This window comes from Otolemur garnettii, unplaced genomic scaffold, assembly GCF_000181295.1.
Source record: "Otolemur garnettii isolate 467f Iridium unplaced genomic scaffold, OtoGar3 scaffold00246, whole genome shotgun sequence".
NCBI classification, from domain to species: domain Eukaryota; kingdom Metazoa; phylum Chordata; class Mammalia; order Primates; family Galagidae; genus Otolemur; species Otolemur garnettii.
In genome coordinates this window covers 491,834-507,135 of record NW_003852641.1, presented here as the reverse complement: position 1 = coordinate 507,135, position 15,302 = coordinate 491,834, and the positions used below count along the sequence as shown (strand labels likewise).

Here is a 15,302-nt window from a genome sequence, read left to right as displayed (position 1 = left end):
CCTGCAATTCCTTTATTAGGTATATTCCCAGACAACCAAAAATCACATTACAACAAAGATATTTGTATCAGAATGTCTATTGTAGCCCAATTCATAATTGCCAGGTCATGGAAGAAGCCCAAGTCCCTTGTATCTTTATTTAGTTTCTGTTTAGAGGATCTGTCCAGTTCTGCTTGAGGGGTATTAAAGTCCCTAATTATTATGTAATATCATATTGCTCAGACTATTTAAGGTCTATTTCATAAATCTAGGAGTATTTAAGTTCGGTGCATATATATTTAGAATTGAAATATTCTCTTATTGTATTGTTCCCTTGACTAGAATGAAGTCACCATCTTTGTCTTTCTTAACTTTAGTTGCTTTAAATCCATTTATATCTGAAAATGAGATTACAACCTATACTTCTGATTTCCATTTGCCTGAAATACTGTATTCCATCTCTTTACCCTGAGTCTAGATTTTTCCTTTGAGTTTTGGTCTGTTTCCTGAAGATAGCATATAAATGTTTTGTGTTTTTTTTATCCAATAGGCCAGCCTATGCCTTTTCATTGGGGGAATTCAAGCCATTTACTCTTATTGAGAGATTTGATAAATGTGATGGAGTCCTATTCATCTTATTTTGTGAAACTCCTTTGCTTAGTTTTATCCTTTGCACCACTGTGGCAGCTAGGTTTTGTTCTTTAGTTTCTGTGTGTTTACTTTGCTGGTGGTCCATTATGATGGTCAGTGTGGAAAATAGGTCTGAGTATTTCCTGCAGAGCTGGTCTTGTTGTGGCAAATTTCCTCAATGTTTTTATATCTGTAAAAGAATTGATTTCTCCCTTAATTCTGAAGCTTAGTTTAGCAAGATACAGAATTCTGGGCTGAAAACTGTTTTGCTTAAGAAGGTTAAAGGTTGATTACCATTCTCTTCTGGCTTGAAAAATTTCAGCTGAACAGTTCACTGTCATCCTGATGGATCTACCCCTGTAGGTTAGTTGTCACTCCTGGCTGCTTGCAGAATTTTTTTCTTTTTCCTTGACTTTCAACATTATAATGTATCTTGGAGATGCTGTGTTTCTGTTGAAATGACCCAGACTTAAGTATCCTCTAAAAGGAGTATTTTGGAATCTTTAGTGAAACTTGAAGAATTTTCATTTATGATATCCTCCAATAGGGCTTTCATTCCTTTGGGACATCCTTCCCCTTCAAGGGTTCTTATAATCCATATGTTTGAATGCTTCCTTAAGTCCCATAAATCTTTGAGTGAATGTTCTTCTTTCTTTCTATTCTTTTCTGCCTCTTTAACTACATGGGTTAGCTCAAGAGCTTTATCCTTTAGCTCTGAGAGTCTTTCTTCTCTATGATCTAATCTGTTATTGATACTTTCTACTGCATCTTAATTCCCAGATTGATTCCTTCAATTCCTTAAGCTCTGTTCTATCTTTTCTTTCTTCATGTCTTATGTCCATTTTTTGGTTCTCTTTTTCCACTTTCTTGTTAATGCCCTTCATTGCCTTTGTCCCCTATATTTTAAACTCTTTTTCTGTTATTTGCATTAATTCTTTTAAGTTGAATCCTCTTGCAGTAGCAGTCTCATGGTCCCTTGGTTAGGGGTGGGGGGTAGATTGCACTTTTTTGGTTTTTTCATGTTGCCAGGATTTTTCTGTTAGTTCTTCCTCATATGTGTTTTCTTCTTGTTCACTTCTTTCCTCTACTTTTTCCTTCTCACTATGCCCATTGCTTTAAATTACATTATCTCAGAGCTTAGGTATTCAAGTGGCCTTTTGGCATAATGACAAAAGGAAAAGAAGGGTAAAGACTGAGAAGGAAGAAAGAAGAGATTAAGGACAAAAGGGGGAGAGAAGAAGAGAAAGAGAGTTACAGAAGTAAGGTATTGTTTAGCAGGGTGCTATGACCACACTCACTACTCTAAAAATTTAGGGGTCTGGTTGGGTTGGTTCCTCAAAGTCAGGAGTTCCCTGCCTACCTGGGAAATGGAAGACTCACACCTCTGATAAATATGAAAAGAGAAAAAATTGACCACCCCCCCCAATTAAATAAATGAATAATAAAAATTGAACATTCATCAGTATGATGCAGTGGGGACTTGCCAATACTATCTTTCCAATGGCCAAAGCTAGGAAAACACCCTAGTGCATGAAGTCTTGACCTCTCTAAGCCAGATCAATGCTGTGATGCCTCATCCAGACCACTGTTGTGAATCCCACCACTCAGGGAATAGAAAAAAAAATAAATGAAGAAAATTGAATATATAATTATGTAGGATAATGAAAAAAGGGATATCTTATCTATTGTATAAGTAGATAAATCTCTACCAAAAGATGAGAAAAGTAGATAAATCTCTACCAAAAGAAATAAAAAAGAAAGGGACAATATGAAGGACTGAAAAATCTATAACAAAAATGGAGGATACTTTGCTATTAACAAATGTAAAAATGAAAAAATAAAAATACAACCTATCTAAAAAGAAGAAAAAACAAATGAAAAAACAATGAAATATATATATGTGTGAGTGTGTGTGTGTAGCCATATATATGTGTGTGTGTATATATATACATATATATATATATAGAGAGAGAGAGAGAGAAAGAGAGAGAGAGAGCTTGTACACCAGTTGGCTCTATGGTGTTAGGAGATGGAGATCATACATTGTTTTTTTGTGAAAAATTAGGGTCAGAAGCCACTCTGTAGTTGCAAAGGAAGAGATCTGGTCCTGTGTTCCTGCTTAGTTTCCCTCAATCAGGGCCTGGTTGCTTCATCAGTATTCAGTCTCCACAGACTGGATTCCAAAGCTCTCACCAGATTCTTTAGAAAGCATGTCAGACAGTTCCCCTGCATCATTTCCTAGGGCCTGTCAGTTTATCCCAAGAGCTGATGCCTAAACTCAACAGGTGTGCCAGAACCAGACATGTACTAGGACCCTGTGGACTATTTCTCCCACACAGTCTTCCCACAAAGGCAGTATTCAGATAACAGCCAAGCTAATGGTAGATCCACCCCACCTGGCATTCAATCCCACCCTCTAGACACTGTTCAAGTCCACCCATTCATTTAAACCTTTCAAGTCCTCTCCAGTAAGTAGATTATCCCCAAATCAAAGAACTGCAGAACAGCCCATTTTTGTCCCCAGTCCTCCATGAGCAGGCTGGGAAGCTAGTCTCTGCCCATTCCCAAATTCTGTCTTTCTGTGCTGAATTTCCTCAGCTCCAGGCACCCTTGCTGGTTCCTGTGGTGCATTACTGATTCACTGTGCCCAAGTAGTGATGTCCCTGGGTGGGTTCCCGTAGCCAGAGGTATAGCAGTATACTTTTCCCTGCCCCCCCTTGAGTGGCTAGTAAAGAGATGTTTCTAGACTGCCATCTTGCTCTGCACCACAAACACCACCTTTTAAAAAAGCACATTTGTTTAACCTTTAAGTTACATTTGTTCTACTTTTCTGGTAATAACAGGTGCAAATCAGTATTTATTATTTAATAACAGAGAGATCTTCCATTTTTCACAGAAAAACAATTTTTTCAGACCATTGCTTTAGTAGCATCACTGTAAATTCACTCTCTGAATCAGACACAAAATTATTATTTACTTTAAATAATCTAAATTTTAGGTATTTTTCCTTCAAGTTCTTTTTCCCTTAATTTATATTTCTAATTTCATTTCTACACAATATTTTCTTTGTGTCATCAAATTCCCAATTTCAAACCTTTTCCATCCCAATCTGCTTTCCTTTGTTCATTAGAGAAGCTTTGAAAAACTTTTCTATGTTAAATAAAAGTGTCGACACCTTGAATTACAAGATTGAAAACTTGATTACTGTTTTGTAGGAGGCAAAATTATGTATGGGATATACAGGAGTGTACAGAAATCTCTATACATTTATGAGAGACTTATAATATCAATTTAGTATTTTACTTTTTCTTCAAATTATGTCCTTGTGATATTTTTTCTGGAAATATTTATGTCTAAGACATTTGATAGCTATTTTAAATATCTTAAGTTAGATATCATATTTGAAGAACTTAGTATATATACATAGAGGATATCTATTCAATAATGTATACAAGTTGGAAAATAAAATAATCATTAGCTCTCTATTCCAATTAAGAGCAAATTAGCAAAGATTGGTATTAGTGAAATACAGTAGAAACTCCATAGTTGACCACCTGCCTACATTATCACCTCCTTATGTTGACCTGATGGCCATAGACAGGACATATGCTACATGGATGTATCAGTATAGTAGGCCTACTTCTTTATGTTGACTGTTCGCTGACAAGGGTGTTATAGTCCCTTGGGTAGTCAACTTACAGAGGTTCTACTATAATTTCCTTTAAACATCCTGAAAATATATCATAGCAAAAAAACAGAGAAAAGGAGTTTTTTAACAAAATAATTATTAAATTTTAAAAACACACATATTTTTAAATATTACCTCTGTGTTACTATGGAACTACATAGGAGTAGGAATTCTTTATTACACTAGTAGAAAAAGAGGAATTTAACACTGGCATGTCTTGTGTTTTTAAATAAAATATTATCATTATATTTAAGATATCATTACACAGGTTCTTTCTCAGAATAGACATTCAGTATATGGTTGTTGAGGATCTACATTGGTTCCAATGAATCTGTTATAACACTCAGAATTACACTGGCTTGTGATATCCTATGTTTCTGAGTTAAGCTGCTCTGAATTATTTGGCAGTTTGTTTCCACTTTCGATAGATTGCTGCTTAAATTCACTTTAAAAAGATGTTCAGTCAAAAAGAACCATAGAGAACCAAAAAGAACCCTTTTTAAAAATGTCATATGCATTGCTGATTCCTAATATCTTTAATGTCTGAGATAATAGTCTCAGCATTTCTCTTAAAAGTAAAAATTACTTACTTTCCAAGTTACTTTTTCACAAAGAAATAAAATTACTAGCAAATACCTTATAGCTTTGAGTATTTTAGGAGTCTAGCTTCATGAAGGGTGTGACAGAATTCCTATTCAGTTGAGGTCCAATCAGTGTGGACTTACTTAAAGAACACACTGCAGGTCAGTTGAGGAAAGAACTAAATATGAAAAACAAATTTAAGGAAGAGAATATCTTTATGAACAGGTAAGGAAGAATTTCTCCAACAAGGCACAAAAGTTTCATAAGCCATAAAAGAAAAGTAACTGGGAGAAATAATTACTTCACAGGCATCCACAAAATACAACAAATCACTGTGCATCAGATGGCACATTCAGAAAAAGGAAAACTAAGAAGTCCTCACGTATGGAGGGCAAGAGAGGCTGGTGATCAGGGAATAGACAACTAAAGCAGATTAATTCCATTTATCACTAGACTATTTGACCAAACTCAAATGAAAGTGAAAATCTCAAGTATTAGTTATTTTTTAGAGTAATAGAAACTCTCATGAGCAACTGGTAGAAATGTAAATTGGTAAAACAATTTGGAGAATACTGTTTTCAATATCTAATGAAAATGAAAAAGTACACAAACGCTGACCCACAATTTCTCTGTCAGTATGTCCCTTACGAGAAATGATGTAGGTGCTCTAACAGATAAGACCCGCACCTTCGTCCTAATATTGCAGAATGTCTATCAGTAGAAGACTGGTGAAACAAAAATGATAGATTCCCATTACAGAGTACAACTGAACAATTTACACAAAATGCATCAGGAGAATACCAAAGTAGGATACTTCTGGAAGGGGGATAAGGAAAATGTGATTTCTTCTTTTACTAATGATTTAGAAAATTACTAAATTGAGGAAATTAAGTGGTTAAGGGACTTCAATACTATTTATAATATTTTATAACCTTTATAATAAAAAAGATGGGGTGGCACCCATAGCTCAGTGGGCAGGGCGCCAGCCACATACACCAAGGCTGGCGGGTTCAAACCCAGTCCCAGCCAGCTAAACAACGACAACTGCAACCAAAAAAAAAAAAAAAGAAAGAAAGAAAATAAGAGGCAGTGCCTGTGGCTCAAAGGAGTAGGGTGCCAGCCCCATATGCCAGAGGTGGCGGGTTCAAACCCAGCCCCTGCCAAAAACTGCAAAGAAAAAAAGAAAAGCTGGGCATTGTGGCAGGCACCTGTAGTTCCAGCTACTTGGGAGGCTGAGGCAAGAGAATCACTTAAGCCCAAGAGTTAGAGTTTGCTGTGAGCTGTGATGCTACAGTACTCTACACAGGGTGAAAGCTTGAGACTCTGTCTCAATAAAAAAAAAAAAAAGATGCTAGAAATGCAGTTAATAAACATGTTAACAGTTGTCACTTCTACACTTCTAGATCATAGAGAATAAGTAACTTCGCACTTCTGATTTTTAATTATTTTTCCTAAGATTAAAAAAATCTGATTTTAATTATTTTTGCTAAAATTAAAAATAAAACAGTAGTAATAAAAATATTACTACTATTTAAAAGTTTTCTTTTGTTCTTGTTGGTGGTGGTTTTCTTGTTTGTTTGTTTTCACCAGAGTAGTAGAGCGCTTGAACCAGAATGCAAAATTAAACAATATCCTATCAAAATTCAAAGCTATGGAGGAGCAAGTTAATTTTTTTTTAACTAAAACTGTTTTTTGATTCAGTCTTTCCATTTTTTTAATAATACCTGGAGCCTTTTTAAGTTCCCTGAAAAACAAATATTTTCCTTCCTTCCGAGGATACAGTGAAAGAGCAATCAGGAGGCAAACAGCACAGTGTGGTGAGGTTCTCTAAGCATATTTATGAATCATAAAAGGCTTGATAACATTAAACACTAATTGCAGTGCCAAGGCAGCATGCTGGGAAACATTCAGACAGCTGAAAAACCAAGCATCATGGGTCTTCTCTAAATTAGTGTAACAGAAGAGTAAATTAGATTTCCATAGACTTCTCACTTTACCATAGTTGTTTTATAAACTGTTAACAGAACGTCTTTCTCACTCTGTTTTTTTAACGAAAACCTATCAAATGATTAAGTTTTTGTTTGTATTTAAGATATCAACATCCGAAGTTACTAAAGATCATTATTTAAAAAAAAAAATTATTTCCCCAAGGCCCTTTTTTTTCTTTTTTTTTTTTTTTGGGGCAGTTTTTGGCTAGGGCCAGATTTGAACCCACCACCTCTCCAGTATATGGGGCCAGCACCCTATTCCTTTGCCACAGGCACCACCCTGCCCAATGCCCTTTTTACCATCCTAAAATAGTTAATGGCATTAAAATACAAACTTTTACCATCCTAAAATAGTTAATGGCATTAAAATACAAACTCTTTAAACACAACAAACTTGTAATGTTCTTCAGCATCTCTAAAAGAGCTAAATTTTATATTTAAATGTTTACCCTTTAAAAAGCATCTCAAAGTCTAATGGAGACAATTCTAATGAGGTTAAGAGGTCAGATAATGTGGCTTTAAAAATCTCTCAATTTTTACTTGTGGTTATTTTGAAAAGTGCTCCTTTTCTGACAGCATTATGGCATGCGTATCATCAATTATTTGTTCTAAATATATGATTATCACGATTCAACAGTCATCTTGTACACTAGCTCATTGTATTTAATACCTAAGATAAAACAACATTTAAAAAATAGTAACACTTTGGATACATTACTAGTAATAATAACTGGAATAAAAATGACAACTTGTTTTGAGTGTTTCCTATTTTTCAGACAACACCCTAAGGTCTCTGCAATGTATTCAGGCCCCAAATTAAAGTTAGCTTTCAGGTGTGATTTGAAAACCTACTAGATAGCCAAGTCTTAAAATTAAATTTTCTTTCTTGAGTTAAATATCAGGTGAAGTTGTAGTTTTTTGACAAGCCTAGTCAAGGGATTGGTCCTGTAAAACTTGGATTCAAAAGTTGTAGTCAAAAGGCTACACACTCTAGAATACGGAAAGCACACATGGCCCCAGAGCTGCAGGTTCCCCCCCCCCATACCAAACCATAAGGTTAGATTAAAAAATCTGCATTTGTAAACATGAGAGTATCAATCAATCAGTGCTGGGAGCTTTTTACATGAGGCACAAGGGACCTGAGATCGATAGTGGGTACAGAGAGGGATCAGCAGCACTGTCCTACAGCATTTAATTATTCCTTCTTCCTATCATTGTCCTTCCCCCTCCTGTGTCTCCTTCATCTGTCCTCATCTCTGCTTGTCACACTGATGTCTTTGACTACATTAAATAAGACTAAGCACTGCTTCTTTCTCAGACATTGTCATTTAATGCACACCAGCATTTTATAAGGTGACTATCATTATTTCCATCGTATACATAATTGAAGTGCATCAAGTCAGAAAAGTCAGAATAAGTAACTTTCCTGAGGCTACACAGGAGAGAAGGAGAGAGAGAGAAAGAGACCCAAATTTTCACACTGAAGAATTAGTAACTGTTGATCTGCAGACCATGAGTGCACAGTGCACAGTAGTCCCTCAAATATTTTATCAGCATTATGACACTTGATGAGAGAATCCCTGGCAGATCACTGGTTTGAGCAAATCCTGAAAGTTTGCCTCCAGCTGGGGGTTAGCCTATGGATAGATTAAAGAATAAAAACTTTTGAGTAATAAGGAGAGTCTGATTAAGCACGAGAAATAGTAGTTCTACTGGTGTCCAGAAAAGTAGACTCTTTAAAGGAGCAGAGCAGCCAGGAAAGTCTCTGCAAGCAGGGCCCCAGCACAGAACCCTAGAGGTGGGCTGTGAACAGGTGACAAAGAGAGAGCTGAGAACTGCATGAACCGATGAGTGTCAGGGATGGTGAGAAAGTAACTAAAGGGCGACATGAGTACTGGAAAATATTTACTCTACTCTTTGAGGACACATGTGATGTTTTCAGTGGGAAAGCTTTAAGAAAACATTGGTGATTAAATGCAAATCTGATGATAATATAGATGGATTCTCAGAGACGATTTCAGAGGCAGGAAGTCCATTAAAGATATAATGAAATATCAACGGTTTGAGCTACATGGGTTGGTGAAAAACTAGAAGATGAAGACAGATCTGAGTTCCATTTTTAACCTGCATATATAGAATACTGCTTTATTAGCTTATGCAAGGATGGCTAGAAGCATAAATCTTCCTGGGGTTTTCCAACACCAAGGCAAACATCACCAGGGACTTGAAAGTAATTTAACTGCCCTTGTCACTTTAAGTAGTCCCATAATAACATGCGCTAGCTTATTGCAGCTTAGGTGGTTTCCCTTGTGCTAATGAATAATTCTTGTTGGCTTTATGAATATCACACTCAACACTAGTTGTCTCACGAGCCCATAAATGAGTTATTAGCTATAAGGAACATACGACCTGAAGCTACATGGAAAATTTATGGCCAACTTAATACAGTAACTGCATTAGCAAGTTTCTGTGTACACATCTCTGCTATGTCAGGCTCAATAGCTACGCTTGCTTTTAAGAATGAAAAATGTGATAAAACATTTCATGAAATATTACACAAAAAGTAACTATGCTTTAATTTCAAGAAAGTATGGCACTATTTATTTTGGCAGTTGGTCCTTGAGTAGACTCTTTCAACTGGAGCCTTTGGAAGGCGATAGAAGAAAAAAAGCTTTTGATTAATGAGTAGCCATGTTCTCTAAGGAGCACGGTGCTTGAGTTTAACGTTTGTTGGGAAATATTGTGGAATATTTGTGTCATTATTTCAATACATATTATTGAATGCCAGAAACTTTTTGCACTTTTATTATTTATGCCTCCCAGTTACCTTCAGTATGTGTGAAGCAGATGAAGGCTTCAGGGTATCTACTATAATACAGAGCAGTGAAATAGTCTTGTAATTAAGATCCTAATTAGTCTGATGACTCAGAAAAAATTAATTTTTTTAAAAAGATAAGGTCTCACTCTGTCACCCACACTGGAGTGCAGTGTCCCCATCTACAGCCTTGAAATCACAGGCTCAAACAATCCTCCTGCCTCAGCCTCCCGAAGTGTTGGGATTACAGGCATGATCCACTGGGGCAATTATCAACTTTTTATAGCCAATCAAAATCTTCACATAGAATGGCTCAATCACAATCATCATAAAAACTCAAAAGATGGTCAGCCCAATGGGAAGAATTCTTAGAGTTAAAATATTAAAAAGAGCAAGTGATTAGTATATACAGGAAAAACAAAATAGATTATTGTTTTTCTCTTTACTTCAGCTACAGTAGGACATCTATTATCAATTTGAAATGTATCCAATACAAATTTTTTATACAATTTTTTTTTAAATAATGTATGTGAGAAATGTAGATTAATTATAGCACGAGAACAATTACCAAAAATTAAAAATTAAAAAGATGTTCGAGGACTTACACAAGGAAAATAAATTTCTTCACTTTTAGTCTTATGTGTAACTCAAATTGGTCACAATAGTAAACTATAACATAAGTATGGGGAACTTAAAAAAATGTTTTTATTTTTGCTATAATGAGTACATTGAGGTTTTACATATATTAATAGTCATTTAAAAAATGGATGTTCCTGCTTTATTAGAACACTAAACATTATTTTTTCCCCATTTATCTGGCCTATTCTTAACCTAATAGTGAATTTTATTTTCTACTAATGCTTCCTTATGTTTAATTAATTCTAATATAAAACTGCCATTCACAAGACATAGGTCATTTAGGTAGAAAAGCACCAATATATCTATAACACCAAAGGAATCAGTTAATAAACTCTGCTATCAAAAGCAGATTTAATTGACTATGATTGAAATCAAAATTAATAATAACACTATAATTCAACTTTCTCATTGTAGTACTATTTAAATGTTTTATGTTTTAGTCCTGAGCGTGAATACTGATAAACACTAAAGTAGAAAGGTAAACTAAATAAGAAGACTGAGTTTAGAGTTATTAGTTATATCTCTATTTATTGGTTATGTCCAAGGTAAACTAAATAAGAAGATGCAGTTTAGACTTATTAGTTACATCTCCATTTATTGGTTATGTCCTGCATATCAGGTATCAGGCCCTATTTTAGGAAGTTCATATCCATGTTCCTAATTATTAATGTTATTAACTCTATTTTATTTTTGAAATACCTAAGCCTCAAGGAATTTAAGGCAGAGTGCTCAATGTATACAACTATGTAGCAGAATTGAGATTTTTTACTTATCTCTGCCTTACTGTTTACTAGGACACCATATGGTAGAGACCAAAGTAGTGGGTAAGAGTGGTTTCCTGAGGAAGGTCTTTTTTTTTTAAGGACTAATATTACTTAATGCCTCAGGAATCCACTCTCTCCTAATGTCCTTCTGAGATTGCATCTTCATGTTCACCACCAAGAACGAACCCTAGTTAGATCATAATAATGTGAAAGATCAGGCCAAACCCTGTACATTGAGGGTGGGTTCATAAGAACAAGAGATGCACAAGAAGATCATAGAACAGCTGTTTCCAAAATAACAAAGACTTGCAACTGTCAGAAACTGCTAACGAAGAGGCTTAATTTTCCCAGGAGAAAATAAGGGAAGAAACACCCCTCTACCTACCCTTTTCTTAGGATATTTAAAAAACTGTCAATTGTAAGTGTGTGTGTGCATGTGTGCGTGTGTGTGTGTGTTTGAACACACTGGTTGGAGCCATGCTTCTGACACTTGTAACTGTAATAGTCTTTATTGACATTATGACTATTATACAACTTACATGCAAATAAGCACAAAACATATTACCCTGGTAATTTAATGAGAAGTGAGAGGAATTATACAAAAAGGAGTAGTGTGGAAACTCTTGGGAGGTGGTCTTTGGGGGATGGAGAAATGCTCACTGGAAAAGTGCTTCAGAAGCCAAATAGAAATAATTCAGATAAGGTGAGTTGGAGGAGGGCTGAAGAGAGTCCTGTAGGCAGAAAGGAAAATGAGAGTGAAAGAAGTCCACACGGGTATGACTGCAGAGAGCAGAGGAGATGAAATACAGAAAGACGTGCCCGTTAGGCTCTCAGTGGGACACAGAGAACTGAGAATTATCCCGGGAAGATAACTGACCAGGACTTGTTTACAGAGGGACTCGGGCAGAGGGTAAAACACTGATTCTCACACTCAGGGAGTATCAGAGTCCCCAGTAGGGCTTGGTTAAAGTACTAGACACTTCTGGGCCCTATCCCAGAGTTTCAGATTTGATAGGACAAAGGTAGGGCCTGAAAATTTGCATATCAAACAAGTAAGTGATGCTGATTCTGAAAATCTGGGGAAAGAACTTTGAGAACCACTCAGTAGGAAAATTTTAAGGGATGGTGCAGTAACCTGAGACTAGTAGAAACAGAACTGTAACAAAGCAATGTCAAGAAGAAATCATCAGAACCCAGAAGAGGAGAGAGATCTGTGTACAGCAGGCATCATTACTAGGAACAATGACACTCAATGTGGGGACATAGCCAGCCTGAGGTAGTACCCCAGGGATGGTGGAGAGAAATAAATATCCTAACTTCACTTTCCTCCCTCTCTTAGGTCTGTAGCTCGTGAGTCCTACTGATTTAGTTCGTACTGGAGAGCTTCCAACACAGAAAGCTGAATAGAGAAGGTCTGAGAGCAGATCTAGAGAGTTAAAAAGAAGACATTCATTAGAAATACACAGTGACTTGATTTGAAAGGGGTGCTAAGTACACTGTATAGTCGGTCCTATATCCATGGGACATTGGCAACTCCTGAAAGCACTGATTCTCACACTCAGGAGGGTATTAGAGATAAGCCTGATAGGACTTCTTTTTCTGAAACAAGACTCTAGTTGAATGATATTTATAGATAATGACGAGAAGGATCATTATATCAAAATATTACTTCACATGGCAGTGAGGACAGAGAGAATTGGGAAGCTTTCAAAATTACTTAGTAAACCACAGTTGCATGATAAATGATTTTAAAATGACAACTAAATTTTTGGCTTGAGAAATCTATTGAATTTAGACTTCACAGAAGGAACAGGTTTACTTCATCCAAGTTACTGCAAAAGAGAAAAAAAGGAAGAGGTTCTGGATAGTTAAATGATGAATTTAGTTTGAGGCATGCAACCTTTGAGATACTTGATAGATATTCAAATCAAAAATATACCACAGACAAATATATGGGTTGGAGGCTCAGGGATGAAACCGTAGAATGGAAAAATGTCAGTATGAGAATGTTAACCAAGCTCTAAGAGGATAATCTTGTCCAAGGAAAGTAAGGAGAGGGAGAGCCTCAGGAGGGAGGTTGATCCGATCATCAGTACAAGTTACCACTTTCACTACCTGGCAGTGAAATGAGCATATCCATGAAAGCAAACTAGGATGAGGTTGTACAGAGAAAAATACATTGACTGTAGGTATCATGCTAGCATAATATGACTTACAAGAAACATTACAAACCAAGACAATGATAACAACAGACACGAGGAAGGCACCAGAGAAGCGTATACTAAAGTAACACAGTTCTTATGGAAGGAAAACAGAAGGCACACTAACAGCGCGGCACTAAGAAGAATAAAATGACTAACTAACTTGGAGACACTATCAGTGGTCTCAGTAGCACATTTCCCCAACTCTAATGTCTGCGGTGGTATGGTACTGGGGCTGACCCCACATCCTAGATTCTTACTGGGCATATACTCCAACCTATCCAATAGAAATACCACTTCCCTCCAGATAGGAGAATTTACTCAGATTTAGCTCATAACCTAGGTCAGGATAATAAATTCTGTGTGTTTTTCATGAAATGATTAGGGTAAAGGTACTACCTTTTGGCCTGGATGATCTAAAACTGCTGGCAGCAGTTGTTCTTGCCACCTGCTGAGAGGCACATGCCTAAGAGTAAAACAAATAGGCCAGAGAGGCTGGGGTCTGAAATCCTAGCACTCCGGGAGGCTCAGGTGGGTGGACCGCTTGAGCTGAGGCACTGGAGACTTGCCTGATAAAGAGCAAGGCCACGTCTCTACTAAAAATAGCAAAACTGAGGCAAGAGGATTGCTTAAGTCCAGGAGTTTGAAGTTGCTGTGAGCTACGATGCCATTGCACTCTACTGAGGACAATAAAGTGAGACTTCGTCTCAAAAAAAAAAGATTAAAACAAATACAGAGAAGAAAAGATAAAAAGGTTAGGGAGACTAAAAATCCTTTTACTCTAGATCAAGCCACACCCATGGCCACTTGGTACCAGGCTTTACAAAAATGGAAACCAATAATTTAACACTGTTGTTTAAGCTAATTTCAGTCTTGTTTCTGATAATTACAGATAGTCTGTAGTTTCTGATAGTCTGTTCTGATATTAGTAGCAGCCAATATAAAGTTCAATGTTTTATATTTCCTGTTTTTTTTTTTTTTTTTTTTTTGAGCAAGGCTGGGTTTGAACCCACCACCTCCAGCATACGGGGTTGGCATCCTACTCCTTGAAGCCACAGGTGCTGCCCTAAGGTTTTATATTTGGTTTAAAATAACATATAATCCAATATTTTCATCTTCTAGAATTTTACAAATTTGAAATGTAAATGCCCCATTTAAGTACAATTCATAAATAGTAATTGATCAAGTCCAGAACTTTAGGATCTTAATGAGTAAATACCAAATTATTTAAAGAAATATGATAAAGATTTGAAGAGAAAGGAATTTTTTACAGTTTTTTTTTTTTTTTTTTTTTTTTGCAGGGGCTGAGTTTGAACCCGCCACCTCCGGCACATGGGGCCAGCGTTCTACTCCTTTGAGCCACAGGTGCCGCCCCAAGAAAGGATTTTTAAATGATAGCTTATTTTTGTCATTATTCTACTTCTAAGAAAAGCCTTCTCTCTCTCTCTTTCTCTCTCCCCTAAAGAACCCCCTTCATGTCTTAATCTTGTCAATGAACTTTGTAACTAGTAATATTTTCAAAATACAGTGAAAGATGCCTGTATTCTCTACTTTCTTTGGAATAATTTTAATTTTTAAAGACAAATAATTTTATTATTTTGTAGAATTTCTATTTTGGCAATAATTATATGCCTTAATGTTATGAAAAATGTCAAAAGAAATTTATGACAAAACACAAAATTAAATACTGTGTTATGTTACACAATAATAAGAATTTATTTCAAAAAGATGTATTGACATAAACAGAACTTTAAAACTAATGCTTTCCTGGCCAGTTAGGAATGGTTGGCTTATTCAATTAAAGTGTTCTCATTTCTGCTTCCATATGTTTAATATTATCATTTTATTTTTAATACAGTATATTATTCTATGCTTTTTTTATATAGATATAATTATCTCATCTCTAGTCTAAAGATAAGTATCCAGCCCTAGCCTAGAAAACGTTTATCATAAAATTTAGAGTTTGCATCACTCATTCTCTCTGCTGATTAGAAAATTATCATTGCAAAAGTGAAA

The 15,302-nt window shown here is 35.9% G+C and overlaps 1 protein-coding gene across 3 annotated transcripts in view; it reads right to left on the bottom strand.

The window, feature by feature from the left end:
• GRIK2 (glutamate ionotropic receptor kainate type subunit 2) overlaps positions 1-15,302 on the bottom strand; it is a 656,554-nt gene that overhangs the window by 210,058 nt on the left and 431,194 nt on the right. Inside the window, exon 11 of one of the 3 annotated variants that reach the window (XM_023508414.1) lies at positions 14,838-14,840. The exons of the other annotated variants lie outside the window; for them this stretch is intronic. Within the exon in view, the coding sequence (XP_023364182.1) occupies positions 14,838-14,840 (3 nt within the window). The remainder of the gene's footprint in view (positions 1-14,837; positions 14,841-15,302) is intronic. 3 annotated transcript variants of the gene reach the window in all.